The sequence below is a fragment of the Delphinapterus leucas genome, chromosome 1 (assembly GCF_059928025.1).
Source record: "Delphinapterus leucas isolate spDelLeu-1000000601 "Yukka" chromosome 1, BTC_Dleu_Yukka2, whole genome shotgun sequence".
Taxonomy (NCBI): domain Eukaryota; kingdom Metazoa; phylum Chordata; class Mammalia; order Artiodactyla; family Monodontidae; genus Delphinapterus; species Delphinapterus leucas.
The window spans coordinates 40308882-40330798 of record NC_143129.1 but is presented as its reverse complement, the minus strand read 5'-3'; the positions used below and the strand labels follow the sequence as shown (position 1 = coordinate 40330798).

At 51.1% G+C, this 21917-nt stretch overlaps 1 protein-coding gene across 1 annotated transcript in view; it reads right to left on the bottom strand.

Moving 5' to 3' along the window:
- The window catches only part of TMCC2 (transmembrane and coiled-coil domain family 2), a 36915-nt gene that overhangs the window by 13847 nt on the left and 1151 nt on the right, over positions 1-21917 (bottom strand). The window contains exon 2 of the mRNA XM_022593652.2: positions 10122-10652. Within this exon, the coding sequence (XP_022449360.1) occupies positions 10122-10652 (531 nt within the window). The remainder of the gene's footprint in view (positions 1-10121; positions 10653-21917) is intronic.

The window sequence follows — 21917 nt, the reverse complement described above, 5'->3', positions numbered from 1 at the left end:
GAAAAAGGCCTCAGGGATGAGACCGGTGGCATCCGGAGCTGGAGGAGAGGGTGGGTGAGCTGAGCCCTGGAGATTCTCTGCAGCTCAGCTGCAAAATCATACACATGATCCTTATCTCCCAGGGCTGTAGGGAGGGGAGGATCAAATGGGAACATGAGTAAAAATGCCTGACACATCGTAGGTTTTATTGAAATGAATGACTAAAGACCCAGCAATCCCACTCCTGGGCATATACCCTGAGAAAACCATAATTCAAAAAGACACATGCATCCCTATGTTCATTGCAGCTCTATTTACAATAGCCAGGTCATGGAAGCAACCTAAGTGTCCATCGACAGACAAAGGGATAAAGAAGATGTGGTACATATATACAGTGGAATATTACTCAGCCACAAAAAGAAACGAAATTGAGTTACCTGTAGTGAGGTGGATGGACCTAGAGTCTGTCATAAAGAGTGAAGTAAGTCAGAAAGAGAAAAACAAATACCGTATGCTAACACATATATATGGAATCTAAAAAAAAAAAAATGGTTCTGAAGAACCCAGGGGCAGGACAGGAATAAAGACGCAGACATAGAGAATGGACTTGAGGACATGGGGAGGGGGAAGGGTAAGCTGGGACGAGGTGAGAGAGTGACATGTCCATATATACACTACCAAATGTAAAATAGATAGCTAGTGGGAAGCAGCCACATAGCACAGGGAGATCAGCTTGGTGCTTTCTGACAACCTAGAGGGATGGGATAGGGAGGGTGGGAGGGAGATGCAAGAGGGAGGAGATATGGGGACATATGTATATGTATAGCTGATTCACTTTGTTATAAAGCAGAAACTAACACACCATTGTAGAGCAATTATACTCCAATAAAGATGTTAAAAAAAAAAAGAGAAAGAAATGACTAGTCCTGAGGCTCCTTCACATGCGTATGTACACACACACACACACACACACACACACACACACACACACACACACACCCCACAGTTATTCTAGGAGGTGCCTGGAAGACTCCGCCTGGGACAGAAAAAGCCAAAAAGTAGCTACATACGGAGCAAAGTTGAGAGTGGCAGGCGGACACAGGAAGAGCTGCAGCTGCACTAAAGCGACAGGCTATGGAAAGACATTAGCCACCAAGCAACTGGCCTTGTGCAAAGAGAAGTGCTGCTGGGTAACTGCCACCAAGTGTGCTTCCTGGCAAGTCCTGGCTGCCCTGCCACCTCCTCTTTGGCCTGGCAGAGACAGGCTCCATCTGAGCAGGGGGACAGGGCAGTTGCTGGCCCTTCGCAGGCTCAGGCAGCTGAGCCAAGGCAGGCGTCTCCGGCCACACTCTTTCCGCTCTCGCAAGTTACCGTGAGTCCAGGGCGACAGACGGGCTCCCGTCATCCTGGAAGGGGACCCCAGAAGGAAGCCTGGACCCTGAAGGAAGCCCAGGTCCTGTACGCCAGGCTCTCCTCTGCATGCCCAGCAGGTTTCAGCCCTCTCTTTCCCCGGGTTCCCCTTAATTTAGTTTTTTCTTCCTCTTCCCCTCGTTTTCATGCAGTGCCCCTTCTTTCTTTAATACTCTTAAATATTAAGTTTTTTCTTGTCTCTTCCTTTGCCATTGTTATTACTCTTCAGGTCCCCACACCCACCCCCCACAACACACATTCTTTAAAAAAATCTTCCTTCTTATTTTTCTTTCTCCTGGGTGGGGGGAAGCACACACACACACACACACACGCACACACACACACACACACATTCTGAAGGGTGGGAAACCTGAGAAGTCATAGGCTTCAGGAGCAAAGACTAATGCTGAAGAGCAGCTAAATTTAGTAGCTTCAAATACAAGGTGATGTCTTCAAAAAATTTCAGGCTCCAAATGTGCTGTGAAAATCTCCCGGTTAGGATTCCTCCATGAAAGGCTGGCAGCTGCCCCAACGCTCACCTCTTGGAAATGGGTGTTTGGGAACTGGTCAGTACTCAGAGGTCCCTCCCCTAACACTCACTCTTAGAGCCAGCCAGTTGGTGCATTTTCTTAGAAACTCATGTCACCAAAGAGCCCGGCTTCCCTCTGGGGACACACAGGAGGAAGGGCCATCTTCTTCAGGGTGAACTAGAGCAACTAAGGTGGGCGCATTTCCTAGGAGCATGTGGAGAGGCTCAGCCACATGAGCTGGAAAAGCAGACAGGAAAGGCCAGAGTAGAGAGCGCTGCGGGGCGTGCACACACCACACCCCCTTGCAGCTGCTTCCAGGGAGGGAGGAGGCCATCTCTTTCGCCCATGGGTCCTCGGCCTGTCTAATGCCATGGACACTCCTGTTACAGAGTTCATGGTCATGAGCCAGACGCCGGGCAGTGGAGAGGACCACACCTAGGTCCCTTTTAGGAAAATCAAATCTGGTGGCAGCTGGGTAGGAAAGAGGGACAATTTCCATGCCTTCTATAGCCACTCTATTTCCCTGGGGGAGGCGACATTGGGAACAGGCCTGGGAGAAAGTGACCCAGAGAGGAAGCAGTGTCTCCTTTTTGGGCAGTTTTTAGGAAGCAAAGCGCCCTCCACCCCACCCTATTTGCCAAGAATAATTTAGAATGACTCCCTTCTAAAAGCAGAGGACTGAAACATAGAACCCTTGGGGCATCCTGCTGACTCAAGGGCTCAGAGCTTACCATGAGCTGACGTGATTCAACGAGAAATGTATGTGAAAGCAAAGCGGTCTGCAAACTGCAGCATGCTGCCCAATGGGCTCAAAGGGACACGTCAAAGGCCATGGTTGGCATGGCCTGGGGGTGTCCACAATGCCCTGAACCCTTGAGGAGCCAGTAGACAGGCATGGCACCCAGATAATATTTGGGTCTGAAGCTGCCTTCTCAGGCAGCAAAGAAACCTTATATAATGAAGTTAATATTACAGAGCACTTTTCTTTCCAGGGCAGGGTTCGCCTTTCCGGCCACCCAAAGGAGGCCTCCTGGTCACAGTATCACTTAGGATCTGATTTAGCTTCTGCGGATCATGCTGAATTATTCACTAGCTATGGATACTGGCCCAGCTCTGGGGTCCCGGTGGTGGGGTACCTGAAGTGAGCACACTCCCCAAATCCAGACTTGGAGGAAGGTCAAAGGGACAAAAGAATCAGGGGCATCAGACTCAGGATGCGGAGGATGTGGGCGCAGGAGCTGGGGCGGCGGGAGGGCTGGAGGGCAAAGAACAGTCAGACAAGCTGCCTGCAACACCCCAGCGCCTGCCACTGGAGAGAGAAGGGAGGTCAGAGAAGGCTTCTGTTCCCAGGAACTTTGCTCACTGCCTCCAGTCCTCACTGCAGTTCAGGGGAGCCCTCGGTTCCCTAGGAGCCTAGAAGGGATGCAATGGGGTGTGTGCATTCATCACTGCTCCTGTTTCAGAGTCCGCTGCCCTGTGGCGCATAGAGAAAGCCCAAACTGTGCCTGCGAAAAGAAAGAAGCAGAGCAGGGATCAGGTAAGTGATACTGTATTTCCATTGCCTCATCTGGCACCAGAGGAGACCAGGGTCACGTTTCACGTCTCAGGGATGTGGTGAATCCAGAGAGGAATGTGACCGGTGGCTGGGGAGACCTGTGCTAGCTGCCAGGACCCATGCCCACATCACCAGCGCTGGCTCCTTGTCATCTGGAACGGATGACAGACAGCTCGTCTTGCTGCTTTTATCAGCTCTGTTATCACCCAAACCTTGAGCACACCTTCCACCGGGGCGTGTCTGAGGGGGCTGAGGCTCCTGGCGGGAAGGCTGGGGGCCTGACTGGTGTCTCCCACCCGTGTCTGGGCTGGTAGCATCTCACAACCCCCCCCACCCCCGGGGTTGTGCTTAGAGTCAGGTGGGTAGAGAAGGCATGACATCAGGTCTTGATAGGTAACTTGGACGGTATCTAACTTCACCCCCTGTACCTAGGGGAATTTTGTACTCCCAGAAGCCAGAGCTAATCCGGAGAGCACTGGGTACTTTCTATCTAGAAAGAAAGTCATGGATGTCAGTAGGGAAAAGACGAATAAAGGCTAGTTCCAGAGGCCAGCTGCCTGCTGGGGCAACTGAGTCCAAAACCCTGCTCTAAAGTCAAGAGGCTTCTGCTGTTCATGATCTCTGGTGTCAGAGCTTTAGGTAAGGGGCAGAGTCGTTTCTTCGGCCCCTCTCCTGATTGGACAGGACCCCTAAAAAGCGAGGTGGCTTCACCTGAACATGAGGAACTCAAATTGGACTAAAGGAAGAACTTAACTCACCAGGTACCTCAGATATACTGGGCAACAGGGGCTTTTAATCACTGAGACAGGGAGCAGCAGCTCATGGCGAAGCACAGAGCTGCCCTGCCTTGGCCTGGTGGGCGGCTGGCAGCGTGGGCACTGCCTTGGGAGGCCCTCCTGAGGCCGCTGGGCTGGCTGCCCCTCTGCCTAAGGAGCCTTTCCACACAGAGGAAGAGAGAAGGGAAGAGGGGATGAGAGAGGGTGGAAGACGGGAACAGAGAAGGCAGCTGTCCTCCCCAGCCACTGGGTGTGAGTCCAGGCTGGCACAGACCGGCGCATGTACACGAGCGACTGAACGGAAAGAGTGTAACGCAGCTCTAAAGGTGGATGCGTTTGTGTGGACAGGCCAATGGGCCAGCTGGACAGGGCCCCGTCGGCCTCCCACGGAACCTGGGCAACAAGCTCAGACACATCAGGAGGCCTCACAGATGGACGGTCCAGCCTCCCCCAGCTGCCGAGAGAACCTGTTTGGAAACCTCTCTCAGCAGAGCTGGCCCCACCCACCTCTGAACCGGTAGGCTTCCAGACATTAAAAAAACCAGGCTCCTCGACACCTGCCAACATCTGTCTTCTTGGCGAGAGCCTAGGGCTAAGGGCAGCCCCTCACCTGCCATTCCTCAGAGTAAACAGGGGTGCTTATTTATGCCCCTTATTTATTAGGGCAGAGGAGAAATCTTGTTGTTGGAGAAATCCGGCGGGGGAGTGTACAGGACAGGCTGTCCAGAGTCTGCTCTGGTTTACGTGATGAGCGGAACGTCCCTGGTCTCCCCGTCTGGGGCCTGGAGATAACACCTCCATGAGGCCACGGGGAAGCGACCATCGTGGCATCATCTCCACACTCTCTCCCTCACCCCTCAGCACCTGGTCCTCTCTCCGGCCCTGCCTACCCTCGAAGCCAGGGGGCAGCAGGCTGGCCTGTCGGTAAAGTCCTCCGGCCACTGAGCACTCCGTGCTGGCCTCCTAAGGCTCTGGACATCCTCTGTGAGCTTCAGGCTCCCACCACCGCAACCCACGCCGCTCCTCATCCTCTGGGGACCAGCCACACTGCACAGACGGGGAAGGATGACCAGGGCAAGGTCAGGGGCCAGGCTGGTAGAGCTGGCTGTGAACTCAGCACTCCTGCACTCTTCCTCTCCCAAGACCCTCCAGCTGGAGCACCTTGCGCAAGCCTTCTGAATGCGGCGACAGCTGCAGAGAGCTTTTGAACAAGGCCGAGAGCGAATCAATGACCAAGCCAAACGTGGGAGAACGGGAAAACAAGCCTCTGACCCCTGCAGGGGCGAATCCACTCTCTGAAAGTCTGGGAGCAGGTTATCAAGGCAGGACAGAAGAGTTGCTAGATTTTCCTGAGCGTACACTACGTCTTCTAGGAACTGCTGCTCAGTAAAAGAGAGACCGGGAAGGGGGGTGAGACTCATCTACTGAGGAACCGGGAGGTCCAACTGCTCTGCCACTGCACGTATAACCAGCGGTCCCTGCTGAAAACTCCAGGGCCCAGATTTCCAGAGGTTAAGGCCACACACAGATGGGGAGCCCAGATGTCAGCTGCATTCTCTATTTACCTGCCGATGCCCCAGGGCACCAAGAATGATGACTTAATTTTTCCACTTTATAGATATAAGACAGAGAGTGGCTACCTTGCTCAGTGTCACACAAACAGTAGAAAGCAGAATGGCGAGGTTGAGATGACAATCTGTTTTTGTTTTGAAAGGGGAATCATTTAAGACACAACCTTGAAGACAACCAAGTAGATCTGGAGGGAACAAATGACAGGCGAAAACCATCACTAAGACTGAGCTGCTTCCTGGGACTCTGAACGCTTCTCTGTGCCTCTGCTGCACCCCTGCTCTCCGTGGGGCTCCAGGCCCCCTACTTCCTTAGGGAGGGGCCGGGGTGAGCCTCACCGGACAGCTAAGGAACTTTAGCTGCCTCCCGGGTGTTTCAGTAATTCAACCCCTGATAGGGCCGGCTCTGGTCTGAAAGTCAGCTGCTAAGCTCTAAACAATGGCAAGGGGTGTGGGTAGTGGGGGAGGCTTATGAATTAAAAATAGATGTTAGTAATCACCAGGGAGCTTGCAGAGAGCATGTGGGGCTATGTTTACTAGAGAGAGAAGAATCCCTTCTATTCATGCCCAGAGACCAGGGTGGAACCACCACCAGTTTAATCGCACCAGCCAACAGCCTCTGGGTTTGGGGGAGTCAGCTGACCATGCAGGGTTTACTGATGGCTGGAAGACCCCCTTCCTCAGGACATGGAGGCACCCCCTCTTCTCAGCATCCCCCGGGGCCACGGCCATCCCTGGGGGAACAGCGCCAGATCAGAAAGGATGTATAACTGAAGGGGAAATTGCAACCAAGAGATAAAGCCACCGTCCTTGGGCTGAGGCAACCCGCTCATGATGGAAATTGCATAAAATGGTCCCTGGTGGTTTTAGTGACTTCAGACCTCAGTCTGGTCTTGTGGACATGCTAGAAACATGGGGTCTAGTCTCCTCTCTGCCATGAACTGGCTGGGTGCCCTTAGGCAAGCAGCTTCCTGATTCCTATAGGCCTCAGTCTGCTCATGTGTAACATGGAGATAACAGTACGTGCTCTGACAACTTCACACGGATGTTATTAGGAGTAACCAGGGAGTATATGTATGACAAAGCTTCGGAAAGATGAAATTTCTAAATAAGGATATAAAACAGTCATAGGAATAACCATTTTCCCCATTCCCAGCCTGAACCCAGGGGCCCTTCCCCCAGTGTGCTCACCCAAGAGTCTCCTGGCCTGTCTTCCACCAGCAACAAGAACAGAACCCTGCCACTGTCACCTCCTGGATACGGTGGGGGCGGCGTAAAGACCAAACAGGAGCCTGCAGAGAAGCTCCCCAGCTGATGGGCTCCCCACCCCCTCCCCCCTGCATTCCCAGTCAGCAAACATCAACAACCCCTCACCAGCCTCCGAAAGTGCCCACCGCGCACCCGCTCGCACAGCCTCAGGACTACAAGGTTCCCATTCTCCCCCCTCGCTAAACAGCTCTAGGACCAGAGACCCTGGCTTGACAGGACTGTACTAATTTGACTTTTAAAATGTATCCGCTGACTCAGCAGTGAGAGGCGGGCTTGGCAGCTGCTGCAAACAAAATACTTGCTCACTGAGAATTCCCTGCAGTCCAGTGGTTAGGGCTCGGCACCTTTCACTGCCGTGGCCCGGATTCAATCCCTGGTCGGGGAACTAACACCCCACAAGCCAGGCTATGCGGCCAAAAAAAAAAAAACTTGCTCATTAAGGGCTGAACAACTGGCTCACCCTGTGGGTCCCTCTGGGTCTCCCTTCCCTCCACAAGGCCACGTTTCCCTTTTAGCCGACACATCCAGATCTCACTCTTGGCACAGACTTCTCTGTAGTTGAAACTAAGCTTGCAGATGGTCCAGTGCCATCGTTTTAAATACTCTCTATATGCTGACAACCCCCAAGTGTCTGCCTCCAGCCTGGGTTTCTTCCCAAGACTCCAGACTCCAACATCTGACTGCTTATTTGGCCTCTCCGTGTGGATGTTCAACAACCATCTCAAACGTAACATGTCCAAAGACTAGCTCTTATTGCTGCCCCACAGCCCCTCCAGATATCTGGTCCATGTGCTGTCTTCCCCAACTCAGTTAATGGCAATTTCTTTTTTCCAGCTGACAGGCCAAAAACCTGTAAGCCATCGCTGCCTGCTCCCCTTCTGTTGTGCCCCACATCCATCAGGAACCTTTGTAGCTTGATCTCTGAAGCAAATCCAGAATCCAGCCACTTCCCCCGCTCTCACCCTGCAGCAAGCCCCTGCCACCTCACCCCTGGAGGCTTCCAACAGCTTCTAGCCAGACTCCCTGCTCACACTGTGACTCATAGCCTAGTCTCCGCACAGCAGCCCGAGCGGTCTTCTTCAAGGGTGTCACTCATCTGTAGAAAACCTAATGACTTCTCATCTCACTAGAGAAAAAAGTCAAAAGCCCTTTTCCTGGCCTACTAGTGATCTGTAGCCCTCCCTGAGCATCTTTTAAGAACTAACAAAAACCAGACTGCCTCAACGAATATTGGCCTCCTTTCTCCTCCCCGGAAGAGCTGACCCTCCACTTCCACCATCTCCTCAATCTACTAAAACTGGTTACTTGCCACAGTTATCAATGACCCCCACTGCTTGATACTATCTACGTACATTTCCAAATCCAGATCTGACCTGTCACTCCTGCTGCATTTCACTCTGTTGAATACTTACTTCCTCCCTCTTTAAACTCCTTTCTCCTTATACTTGGGCATCATTTCTCTCCAGGTTCACTCCTGCAGACCTGGCTGCTCTGCCCCTTATACGTCGTCTCTGTCCTTGGTCTCAGCCCCCTCGACACATGCCCTTCAACCGTCTCATCCGCACCCAGGATTTCAAGCTCAGTACTGGCTCCCAGAGTGCTCGCCCCAGCCCAGACCTCTCCCCCAAGGCACTGCCAGTTGGTGCTCTTTAGATGGACAGCTCTCAAAGGCACCCACAACTCAACATGTCCAAAAGTGAATGCATCACTTGGCTCCCAAAACATGCTCCCTCTGTGTTTCCTCAACTAAAGAATGCCCCATTCCTAAAGTTGCTAAGCCAGGAAACTAGAGTCCTCCTCTACTCTTCCTTCGTCTTCCATGTCCACTTTCTCGCCTATACTATCGATGAGAACTGCCAAAGGTCTTCTGAATTTATCTCTGACTTTCCATCCTCACTGCTGAAGCCTAGACTCCGGCAATAGCTCCAATAACGGTTTATTTGACTCCATTCCTGTCCCCCTTCCTAATCTACTGTCTACACTAAGACCCAAAGGGACCTCCTCCTGCCATTTTCCTGCCTAACACCCTTTGATAAGTTCACACTACCTCAGACTCAACATGGCAAGGCCTTTTGTGATCTAACCTCTACCTACCTGTCAGCCCCCAGAAGTGCTGGACGCTCCAGCGACAATGAACCCCGGGTAGTCCTTGGCATCAGCTCGCTCGCCTTTGTACACACTATAACGTTCCTCCCCGCACCCTTCCTCCCAATTCTCTGGCTAAATTATACTCCTTCTTCAAGATTCAGCTCGATGGCTTCCTCTAGAAGGTCTTTTTCAACAAGCTCCCGTATCCTCAACACAGCCTCATCACCCTATCTTGTCCATTCACCAGTCTGTCTCCCCTCTTCTCAGTGAGAACAGTGCCCCCGGCTTATTCGTTCTTACAGCACATAACAAGTAGGCAAGAAATATCAATACTTATTATATGAATAAAAGAATGAATATAGAGATTCAGAAAGTACCAAACTAGATTTTCTCCTTACCAAACAGCCCTTCGTGGATTCCTCCTCTAACTTCTTTGGTTGGTAACAATATTAAAAACCATACTGCACCAGGCTCCATTCCAAGTATTTGACGTATATGAACCCATTTAATCCTAGAGCAGTTCTACTATTATTATCCCCATCTCCAACTGGGAAAACTGAAGTACGAAAAAATTAAGTGACTCAGGCAGTAAGTGGCAGAACCAGGGTTGACGCTAGACTGTGCTCTCAACCACTGCACGTATTACCTCTTGAGAGCATATGTTTAAGGAAAACAGACCAAAATTACTATCAGCCCGAGCAAAAGATAATTTTCAAAAACAAATCCCCAAACAAACAAAAATCAGCCTTTTGGGGATCATCTCTTGCTTTTGGCTTGTCCTATCTCTGGCTCCTTCAATGAGACACACAGCTCTGCAGATGGCAGCGCGTCCACACCCACCAGGCCAGGCCCCAGCTCAGGTCCTCAAGGCCAGAGGCCCCTGCGCAGGTGGCTCCTGCCTCTGAGTAGCCCCGACCCGGAAGGCCCTCCTCTTGCCCCGCCTCACCTTGTCGCTGAGACCCTCGGCCTCCTCGGCCAAGAGGTTGCCACCATCAGCCAGCAGCAGGGACGTGTCAGTGGTGGAAGAAGACCGGGGGCGGCACTGGTGCTGGTGCAGGATGGCGGCCAGGCTGCTGTCCTGGGGGGCCTTGCGCAGCAGGTGGGGGCTGCCACGCTGAGGCTCCAGGGAGCTGCTCTTGGTGCGCCGGCTACTGCCCCCGCTGCCGCCACCCCCGCTGCTGCTGTGCAGGCTAGCACCCCGCTTGATGGAGGGCCGGGAGCGGATCTGCTGCAGCACGCGGTTGAAGGCAGTGGGCCTGGCGGGCAGGTCGTGCAGGGACATGGCGTAGGAGACGCGGTGCATCTCCGGGGAGCGCTCCTTCTCGTCCGGGGAGTCATGGTCGGACATGCCCTGCTGATGCTGCTGCTGGGAATCCTGAGACGTCGGATGCTCCCTCTCCCGTGACCGGCGGCGGCCGTGGAACAGGTGCTTGAAGCCGTGGCCAAACATGGAGCCCTCTGAGAGCTGCTGGATTTTCTTAAGGAGGAAAGATGAAGAATCTGGTGAGCGGAAAGCTCTCGAATGCCTAGTCGGTTGCGGGCAGAGGTGAGGGGTCCCTTCCTGGGATAAGAGTGTAGCTCCTACAGCCATCTGAATCTGGAAGATCCCCATGAATGTCCTGTCATGCCTTAAAGGTCACCTTGCAGAAAGGTGGCAACCCAGACCAATTCCTCTCATTCACAAAGAAATGTACCTGTATGGCTTCCCACAGGACATTCCAAATCCACACACGGTTCAGGATTACTGGTCATGCTATCCTTGTGGCTATAGTCTGGGGCTCAGTGGCACATGCGGGCAGCACTTGGCTCATGAGGTTTATCCCTCTGGACTGATTCTCCCTCCATCCCCTAGTCCCTTTCTCCTTCCAATTAGGTCCTTCCTCCAGATGCTCTTTTGGCCCACCAAGCATCCATTTCCAAAGACGCCTCATTGCAACGCTCCCTGGGAAAATCAGGGTCATGCAATCAGGTTATACAATTGTAGGAGATACTGCTAGTGACCTACCAATGACTACTCTCCTTTCTTTCTTTCCAAATTGCATGGCCTTACTGTGCCATGCTAAAAGTTCTTGCTTCATCAGACCCCCTTGCAGCTAGGATTAGACACGTGACATAGTTTGGGCCAATGAAAAGCAAGGTGAGCGTTTCTGGGGAAACTTTTGCTTACCTAATAAAGGTACTAGCCCTTTTTACTTTTCCCATCTGGAACGTGGAGGTAATGCCCGGAGATGCAGCAGCCGTCTTGCAACTGCAAGTAACTGGCACGACGATGAAGACCTACACACAGATGGTAAAGCCCCCAACAACAGGCCTGGGAACTTGAAGGCCTTATGGAATCACCAACCCAGCTGTGAATGACTACGCTGGGATTCTTGGTTCATGAAATAAACAAGTCTATCTTTATCTGTACAACTCTAGAATAATTTCCTCTTATTTACAGCCAATCTCATTCCTGACATAGCAGTAAAATAAATTTTACTGAAGCTTCTGAGTTGGTGAATACTTCCACATGCCAAGAGGGTGACACAACCCAGTCCAAGGGCCCGAGAAACTCCTGAACTCAAGACCTTCCAAACCTCACCGTATGTGCCTCTTCATCTGGCTGTTCATCTGTATCCTGTATAATAAACTGGTAAATGTTAAAAAAGTAAATAAACTACCTCAATGGGCATACCTTGTAGTGCGGTTGGTAACGTGACCACTTCTTTAGAATACAATCAGAATACAGTCTTAGTGTCTTTCCACTCAGACTGGAACAAACCAAAGGGGCTCTGGAGCCCAGTGCTGCACTGGCCCCAGCCTTCCCTCTTAGCTCTGCCGCTGAGATGTTCCACCTGCTCCCCAGGTAGCACTGCTCAGCGAGAGGTGGCCCAACCACCCGGCCAGGGCGAGGCAACGTGTGGGATAACTCCAGACAGCTGCTTCTGTCAGGGGGTCGGCTCATGTGGTGGAGCCGAACCCTCGGCAGAAAGCCTCAGAGCCAACAGGAGGAGGGGTGGGACTTTGAGGACCAGGTGAGAACGCCCACTCTGTAACTCCTGAGAGGGAAACTCAGAACCCAGCCACATGGGGTTCAATGTCTTCATCTGTAAAGAACAACTCATCACCTCAGGAGGCAGCCTCGGTCATCTACGAAACCTTGCCAAGAATTACAAGTACTGGCTTTTCTTTTTTTTCTAGAAACAAACTTACAGAGCAGAAAACTTGAACCATGCAGACACCAAGGAGAAAAGCATCCTCAGATCTTCTGGATTAGCCGACCCCACTCTCACTGTTAACTTTACACCTCGGCGCGGTTTGTGCAGACACTACTGCTAAGATGTAAGCTGCGCTTCCATCTGATGTCAATAACAACGCACACCATTGCGGATTACGTCAAAGTGCAGGATTTTCAGTTTTCAACTCGTCTGAGTAGCCCCACAATCCTCAAAGTAGGTGGGGCCCTTGTACAACCCATTTTACAGGCCAGATAAGTTATATCATCCCAGCTCACCGTGAACTAACGGTTTACAGTTTTCAATATGCTCTTTCTCCTGCATTCTCTCACTTGATTTTCCCAGAAACTAATAAAGGCAACAGCAGCAACGTTTCCATTTTTAGGTGAGGAAATTAAGGTGACCATTACTCCTTCTCAAGAATTTAATCCCGGGGCAGCCCAGCAGATGCTAGGTTTCACAGTGCCAGGTCTCCCGATGGGAGCTACCATCTCCTCGGGGCCAGCCTGAGGCAGAGTCTGCTCAGGGTAAAACCACCACGTCCAAGGCAGGCCGGACTGAGCAGTGCACTCCGCCGGACTTGGAAATGGCCGGATCCTGCAGCCTCTGGACCAGGGACAGGCCAGGACACCCTCCTCCTCGTCGGGCCCAAGCTGATAGCAGACCATCCTCCAGGCATTGTAGATGGGGCCAGCTGGCTCTGGCATTTGCCCAGCAACTTCTGCCAAATGGTCACATTACATATTACAAATTGTCTTTCTAGCATTCTATTCCAAGCCTCTTTCTCCTCTCCCCACCACTCCTAGCCTAGTTTCTCCAACACTGAGGCCCCTCTTCCACATCCACTCAGACACAGGGTTCCCTTCAAAAGACGGCACCAGAGACCCAAGGCATTTCCTCTCCCTGAGCCCCAGGAGAAGGGGGCAGGCGCTGGGGACAGCAGCCACCACTGTCTGCTATGCTGCTTTGAGTCCTAAAATCCTCGGTCAAATTACTTTTAATATCATACAACAGCATTTTTCAAAGTGCTTTCCAACGTATGCGGTCACTCTAACCTGACACTAGCCTAACCCCGGGAGGCAGGATGTCACAGAGCATCAGTGTCTTCATTTTGCAGATGACTGAAGCACAAGCACAGTTAAGGGGCTCATCCCAGTCACACAGAAGAATCTCCAACTTCTAGCCTAAGTTACCTTCACTGGCTCACACACTGATTCCGAGACTAAAGCAGATACAGTATTTACATGTGTCCCAGAACAGTATCACAGGCAGGATCAAAACAAAACAAAAATGCCTGGGCCACGGGGGGTTCCGCCCCCTGAACTGCAGCGGTGAATCTTCCCGTGCCACATTGTAGGACTGGGGCAAGACCTGTAACCAGTGTGGGTTTTCCTTTCCCACCTTCCCATCTGTTCTGCAGGTAAAGGAAAGCCAGGGTGACCCCAGGACCTTTGCCCCAGCAGCGCTGAGGAGTCTGCTAAAGTCTATGGTAGAGATGAGGGAAAAGAACAAAAAAGAAGACAAAGAATAATGGGGGGAGAGAGATGGCACCAAATGCAGGGGTTTTTCCTCACTTATAAGACATGGGCTGGGCTGTTTCTGCATGTGGGTGTCAGGGAGGAGAGAGTTAAGGAGTTTTGACATAACGCGGTGAGTAAGTGTTCAAAAAAAAAAAAAAAGAAAGAAAGAAAAAGAAACCAGCACATACACATAACCAGCCACAAGTTTTGGAAATGAGGAAAACCATGGTGACTAGCTTGAGGGAACTCAGCCACCAACGCGGCAGAAAGCACCACCTGCTCTGACTAACAGGTTCCAGCTACTAAATGTCACTTGCTTCTCCACATTGACTATTGCTTTTCCCCAGCTGCCAGAAACCATTTTGGTGGCCAAATGAAGCCATGTATTTATTAGGAAAAGAGAGCTGAGACGTTTCAGAGCTAGAGATGAGACACAAACAGCTCTCCTGATCCATGAGAACAAGCAAGGGCTGTCCCAGAACTGCCCAGAGGCCAGAAGCAAGGCAGAATGGAGGGCATCCTGAGGCCAGGTGCCTGTACCTGGGGAGGTAAATGACAGAAGTTTGCTGTCTTTCCCTGAACTATCTTAAAGGGCAGAAAGGGCGCCATCTCCTTGGAGTGCCATCATCGTCTCAAGAAGAAAGGGTAGACTAGATGGTTTCCGAAAGATCCTTCCTGAGAAGGCTGTGGTCTCTGAACAGTTAGGCTTCATCCCCTTTCCTCCCTGGGTGTGGGTCCCCCAAAGGGGAAGTCTGCTCCAAAAGCTGCAAACACAGCTGCATGAGGTCAAAAGTAAAATGCTTCGGGGTGCAGTGACTTTGGCACCATCTGGTTTAAAATAGCGAAAAGCAGTTTCTAATTCCTCCAAGTCCCTGTGTTCTTAACAACTCCCATTAGCGCTGAAAGGATCTTTAAAAGTGACACTAACCTAGAGTTAATTATCCCACCTGGCAGCTGACCGCAGAGCTGACTGCACATCCCCTCCTCCTGCCTGGGTTTGAAACTCCCTCTGCCCCACCACAGGTCCGGCTGGGAGGGTTCAGGGGGTGATTGGGTTACCGTGAGCCTTAGCAAGCCTAGGTCGCCAACGTTCCTCTATTTATAGGGTCTCTATGGAAACAGGGCCAGCATTAGAGAGCTAATCGCTGTAAAAAACCCACAGAGTCCTACTCTGGAGATACAAAGTGGATTGCAGAAGTCTTCAATTGCCCTTAGGAGGCCTTGGGTGGGGAGCCTGGGGTTGGAGCAGGAGAGGAACTGCCACCCCAGGTTTGGCGCTGATGGCCACAATGATGAAGAGTGAGCGGCTGCAACCGTTTCTCTTAGAAACACAGTGATGAAAGATTTTGGGAAGCATTTTTTTCTTCCCCAGCATCCCAGCTGACATTAAACAAACAGATCTCAACTCAGGGGCAAGTGACTTCCCCATTCTCAATTTTATTTTAATTCCTCATTCCTTTAGGCTCAGAGAATTCTGCCTGAGCCAGTGCAAGTCAGGCAAGGTGACCTCATGCAGCGGATCTTAAGGCAGAATCGGCTCAACTTTTATCAGCATAAAAGATTTTTTTTTTAATGATTTTTTTTGATGTGGACCATTTTTTAAATCTTTATTGAATTTGTTACAGTATTGCTTCCGTTTTTTTGTTTTTTTTTTTTTGCGGTACGCGGGCCTCTCACTGCTGTGGCTTCTCCCGTTGCGGAGCACAGGCTCCGGACGCGCAGGCTCAGCGGCCATGGCTCACGGGCCCAGCCGCTCCGCGGCGCGTGGGATCTTCCCAGACCGGGGCACGAACCCGTGTCCCCTGCATCGTCAGGCGGACTATCAACCACTGCACCACCAGGGAAGCCCTCGCTTCCGTTTTATGTTTTGGTTTTTTGGCCGCGAGGCATGTGGGAATCTTAGCTCCCCAACCAGGAATTGAACCCACACCCACCTCACTGGAAGGCGAAGTCTTAACCACTGGACCGCCAGGGAAGTCCTAAAAGATTCTGATTAAAGTTATCTTCGCGGTGTGCCCTCTCTCTGCCTCTTATCCTACACCCCGTTCACTGCCCCCCGCCCCATACAGCCCTGTCTGACCATGCCGGTCTAAAGCGACCTCACCACCCTGCTCTGAACTCCTGCTCTGAACTTGTCATCTGCACCACTCATCTCGCAATTAATCATGTCCTGCCTCGTGACACGGCTCTGCCAAACTGTTATCCAACTTTTCACCTGCTTCTGGATGGACTCCTCCATGAGCAAATGGAGGGCAGGAGCTATAACATCTATTATCTTTGTGCCCCCAATAGTAGGGGGAGAGACCTTAACACAAACATGGCCGTTGCTACTTAATTATTTTCTGAGTGGAAACTGTGTGCATCTACAAGACCATCTTAAAAAGGCGATTTAATCCTTAGACAACTATCTTTCCCAAAGATTTAAACTGCTCATTCACACAGTTTTTTGTGTCTAACACAGATCCCTCCTGCTGCAGTTAAAACCTCGTCTCAGTCTATCATCTTAGTAATTGCCTGGAAAAAGATGAACACAGGGCTTCCCTGGTGGCGCTGTGGTTGAGAGTCCGCCTGCCGATGCAGGGGACACGGGTCCGTGCCCTGGTCCGGGAAGATCCCACATGCCGTGGAGCGGCTGGGCCCGTGAGCCATGGCCGCTGAGCCTGCACGTCCGGAGCCTGTGCTCCGCAACGGGAGAGGCCACAACAGTGAGAGGCCCGCGCACCACAAAAAAAAAAAAAAAAAAAAAAGATGAACACAGACCCAGGAGCCTGAATGTGTTTACTGTCCTCACAAATGGCTTAGGCCAAGGCTTAACGTTCTCACAGCCAGCTTTGTTTTCCAGGTAGACATCACTCAGCCAGCTTGGCTGGAATAAGGAAGCTTTTAGCCATTTGCTTTGAAAAGTCAAATATTGTCTTTCTCACACAATCACAAAACATAACTGCAATCCCTCAACAGCTCTGTTTTAACTTTTCAACATGCAGAGAGGCTTAAGTGTTTGGCTGATAAAGGTGGACCCTGTCCAGTAATGGCCTCATTCTAAGAATGCACCCTCCTCATCCATGAGCATTTCAAAGCGAGATGTCTTTCTTAGAGGAGAGATGAAAATAGGCATGAATTTTGAGCTGGCCTCCAAGACCACCACTGAGAAGCCACCTGAGATATTTTTCCCCCAGCTCCTGACACCCACACTTTTTTAAAACTTCAACCCCAAATTCAAATGTTTCAATTCCTTGTTGACAGAGAGATTCTTGTTAATGGGATTGGCAGTTAAGACAATTAAATACGCGAAAAGCAGCACATTCTGTAAATGCCGAGCCTGCACGACAGTTCCCACTGGAACAAGGGCAGCTGGGAATTCATCTAGAACCCAACATGTGGCAGGAGAACAGACAGCTTCGTTCACCACATGCTTTCCCGTCGGCCACCAATTCCTCCTCCCAAGCCCATATCCAGCGCTGCTCTGAAAATTCCTGATGGCAGAGTGGGTAGGAGAGGGACAACCCCAGGCCTTAGGACCCTCTGCCCTCCTCACATTAGGTCCAGGTGGGACAAAAACAGGCACCCTCTGCATTCTTCACCACCCTCCACTGTCCCTGACTATTTACAGGGCTGGGGAACTGCTGTCCAGTCAAAAAAGGGCATTGACCTTACAAGGGACCTGGCACTTGCCCTTTCACTTCCCCCACTTAGAAAGTGCCCTCCTCTTCTTTGGTAATTAACGTCTCCACCCTTTAAAACTTGCTCTAAGTGCACCTCTTCTGATGAACCCCATATGTTTCTGATTCCATCAGTGATGCTCGAAGCACCCGCAAACTTACATGTGCTTCAATGGATGACTTTCTTGCAAGTGCTTCACCCTGTTTGCCTGGAGGCAGAGGCAGTGCCTGCTGCCAAAGAACTGATTTCCCATTTCCTTGTGCTTAGGTCTACCGCAATCCTACCTCCCCTGATGAAACCTCTCCCAGGGGTCCTGCTCCCACCTGAGACTGTGGGAATCTTCACACCTGAACATATCACTTCTGAAGGAGAGCTGGGGGCCTCATGACGCAGCAAGGCCACATAGAGCCCTGCCCTACCATCGGAACCCTTCCCCAGGGTCCCAGAGCACACACAACCCTCCATCCCGCCCGCATTCCCATGAAGTCGCCTGTCTTCTCCATTGAAAAAGTGGAGAAACTGAGGCCCATTAATTTTACTAAAACCCTGGGCCTTAAAAATAAATAAATAAAAGAAGAGAAAAATAAGCAGGGGCTTCTTGGGAATATCAATGTTCTCTCTCTTAATTTGGGTGGTAGGTAGACGGGGTGTCTGTTTTGCTGTTGTTATTTAAGGGGTACATATGTTTTCAGACACTTTTATATGGATGTCGTGTTTCACAATTTAAAACATGCCTTCCCCGCTGAAGGCATCAGTATCTGTTAACCCATGAACCCCTTGCCGGCAGGCTCTCTATTGGACCGCTGAACGAACAAGGGGCATCAGGCGCAGGTGACGCATCTGTGATCAGCACAGGCTGCGAGCCAGCAGGGAGAATCATACAGGATTCAGTTGCGACTTTCCCTCAGCTCTTTGGTTTCTAATCGCTCTTCACTCTGAGCAGACAGAAAGACCAGTGAATGGTGTGGACGAAAGAACCCAAATGAGTCCTGAGTCAAAAGCACTTCAAGGGGCTTCCCTGGTGGTGCAGTAGTTAAGAATCCGCCTGCCAATGCAGGTAACACAGGTTCAAGCCCTGGTCCGGGAAGATCCCACATGCCGCGGAGCAACTAAGCCTGTGCGCCACAACTACTGAGCCTGCGTTCTAGAGCCCCAGAGCCACAACTACTGAGCCTGTGTGCCACAACTACTGAAGCCCGCGTGACTAGAGCCCGTGCTCTGCAACAAGAGGAGCCACCTCAATGAGAAGCCCGCGCACCGCAACGAAGAGTAGCCCCCGCTCACCACAACTAGAGAAAGCCCGCGCGCAGCAATGAAGACCCAGTGCAGCCAAAAATAAATAAATAAATACATAAAAATTAAAAATAAAAAGCACTTCGAACCAGGACTGGAATGGTGAAACTCAGAGCACCCCCTTCTTCTTCCAGGAAAAAATATTAGTATGGCTCAGAAATCCCTGGAGAAATTGTTTGCAGGGGCTTTTGTGAGGGGAAAGAGAACCTCAGGGAAAGTCTAGGGGAAGGCCTCCAGCCAGCAAACCCAGAGCCTTCCTTTCAGGAGAGGCTGGGGAGAGGTGGAGAGGTCTGCGATTTCCTCCCCTGCCTTCGGGATTCTAAGAGGCATCAGGACAGAGCCAGCTGACTCTCGTGCTTAGCCACTCATCCCAGGCCTCAGCAACATCTACCACATGCTGTATTTTTAACAGGAACGTGTGCTTCATGTCCCTTTCTGCAGTTTTTCCCTGAGCCCCTCCCACTCCCACTCTCGCTGGTACTGCATTTACTTGCCGGAAAATCTTGGTGTACTTTTGGTCAGCCGACACTCTCTGTGACCAGCAATCTAGCATCTCCTCCCAACTAACAAGGAACCTGGCAGCAGCAAAGGACTGGATAATGATCACAAATGAATCAAGACATGAACTCAAGTGGTTCAACAGGAATCCAAGCCACAGGGGGCAGGGGATGTGACTCTGAATTGTTGGGCTCCTGTTGCAGGAGCGTCTGCTGAGGTCACCCCTGAAGGTCACATCAAACGTGTGGAGTAGCTGAGAAGGCCCCCAAAGTACCTGCACACAGTTACAGTTTTATGAGTGCTCCTTTAAGATTGCTGCTTAATTATTTTTCCTTCTTTTCACTGGTCCCCCCCACCCCATAATCACGGATCCCGGGTCACCATAGGAGAAATTTACAGTGCGGTTCTCCACAACACTGAAGGACCATGGAGGGAGACCACGGGAGTCCCTGAAAGCTCTGGCTGCCACTAGCTAGGGCACATTCAGACCAAAATTCTCTCCTCTCCCTCTGCACAACTTCCTCGGAGGTGCTTCACACAAAGCCTTTTTTTTTTTTCCCCCCCTTTCTCAAGATGATCTCCTCCATTGCACCTAATCCATCACAATGCCTGGAGCTGTCACAAGAAAACAGAAGTGGGACTTAAGGGACCAAAAGTTCCTATCTCCAAAGTTTAAAATGAAAACAAAAGCAAGCCAGAACTGCTGGTTGCTCCAGGCCAAACACAGGTATGAGACAGGGGGGGTGTTAAAAATCAAACTTACCCCGTTTTGGTACCACCATCAAATCTAAAACAAGTTAGCTTCTACCCAGTGCTAGAGCCGAAGATGGAATTTTTCCATCATTGGAAAACTGTGCCAGCACTGGTAAACAAGTTTGGACACACTTCAATATTCCTGGTCCCTTTCCCCCAGAAAAAGGCTCAGAAAAGTTGAGTGATGTGCCTGAGATCACAGAGCAAATCAAATTGCGACAGCCCCCAAGTTCATGCCTGGTTCTGAAGTCCCTACGCTGTAAACACGTGATAAAGCAGACAGAGATAAACAGGAAAAGGCCCTGATTGTCTCCCTGTGCTCCCACTGAGCAGGCAGCAGCTAGGTTTTCTCTGGGCTGCCAGCCTGGGTCCACATGGCGGTGGTCACCTCGGTGATACGCTTTCTGGTGGGGGTGTAGGATAACTTGGAAGGACAACATCTTTTCTCACACCTGATCTCAATTTTGGTTCGGGGAAAGTCAGCATTTAACATCAAATGTAGAGTTGGTGCTATGTCTGCCCCAACCAGAATGAGAGTGTCACAAAAAAAAAAAAAAGAGAGAGAGAGAAAAAGAGAGGGAGTATAAGAGGGTGGAGATGAACGAGCTTCTTTAAGCAGCTTTATCTACAGAGACAAAGACACTGCAGCCCCATACCACAACCAGTCCACCTTCCCTCACGAAGGCAGCTGCGGGAATGAATGGAGCTGGCCTTTTCCAGTGCTGCCTGAGCTGAAGAGTCGGGGAGTTTCCAAGGCTGCTGCTCGTGGACTCAGCGTGAGAATCCCACCTGGTCAAGGAATCAGGGTTTGCTGGCCAGACCCATCTGGATCGGCCCAGAATGAAGATGAAGGCTGGCCCCCTCCCCACATCAGCATTAAGAGCAGCTCTTTTCCTTCACCATCTCAGTTAAAACAGGAACCACACCTCCTGACCACACAGGGTGGGCTCAGAAGTGGCAGGTGTGCCAGGTACCAAGGACTTCCTGCGCACAGCCTACCCAGTGGAGCTCATCTTAGACATAAGGCTAGCCCCAAAACTCTGAAAAGGACAGCAGCAAAACCAGAGGTCACATTCCAATAACTACCACAAATTTTTAAAGTACACACATGGAGGTAGCAGTCACCTTCTCACCCCTCCCCAAGAAACACAGACAGGTAACACACAGGTAAGAGCACACTCACCTGCGCTCTAAACTTCCTGACTCTGTGCCGCTCAGGCCAAACGAGGAATGTCATTGGTTTATTCTGGTGAGCTCCTTAGTGGCTGCTGCCATAGGATACAGGCTTTATTTAACATAACGGACGGAGTCCTTTTGCTCCCCTAGCTAAGACCTTGCACCCTCTCTGGAGAAAATGACCCCAGGCATCAATCTCCGATACATCTAAGCTCCTTCCTTGGGCTGACATCTCTCTCACCACTGTGGTGAGCTGGCTTGAGAAGCCTGAGCCTGCAGTCCCTGTGGCAGCTCCAGCAAAGGTGCATTATTTATCACACCTGCTGTTTTAATTAATATAGAGACATCCAATACAGCTCAATAATTGTCTCGGCAACCTCAGGCTGGAAAATAAAGGACTCCCAGCTGCATGCAATCGCTCTTTCGGGTCCTGGTTCTAAATGCCGGCTCTGCGTGTGTGCAACTTGAACCGAGGCCCCAAACCAGCCTAAGCACTAAGCGGCCACCTGTCAGTTCTCCACGCTGGGGTTGGTTTAGCAAGCGGGCAGGGATCTCCAAGCACTAGCTTAACCTCTGGCTCCACCTAACGGCAAGAAACCCACACTCCCCTTTCACAGATGGACAAAC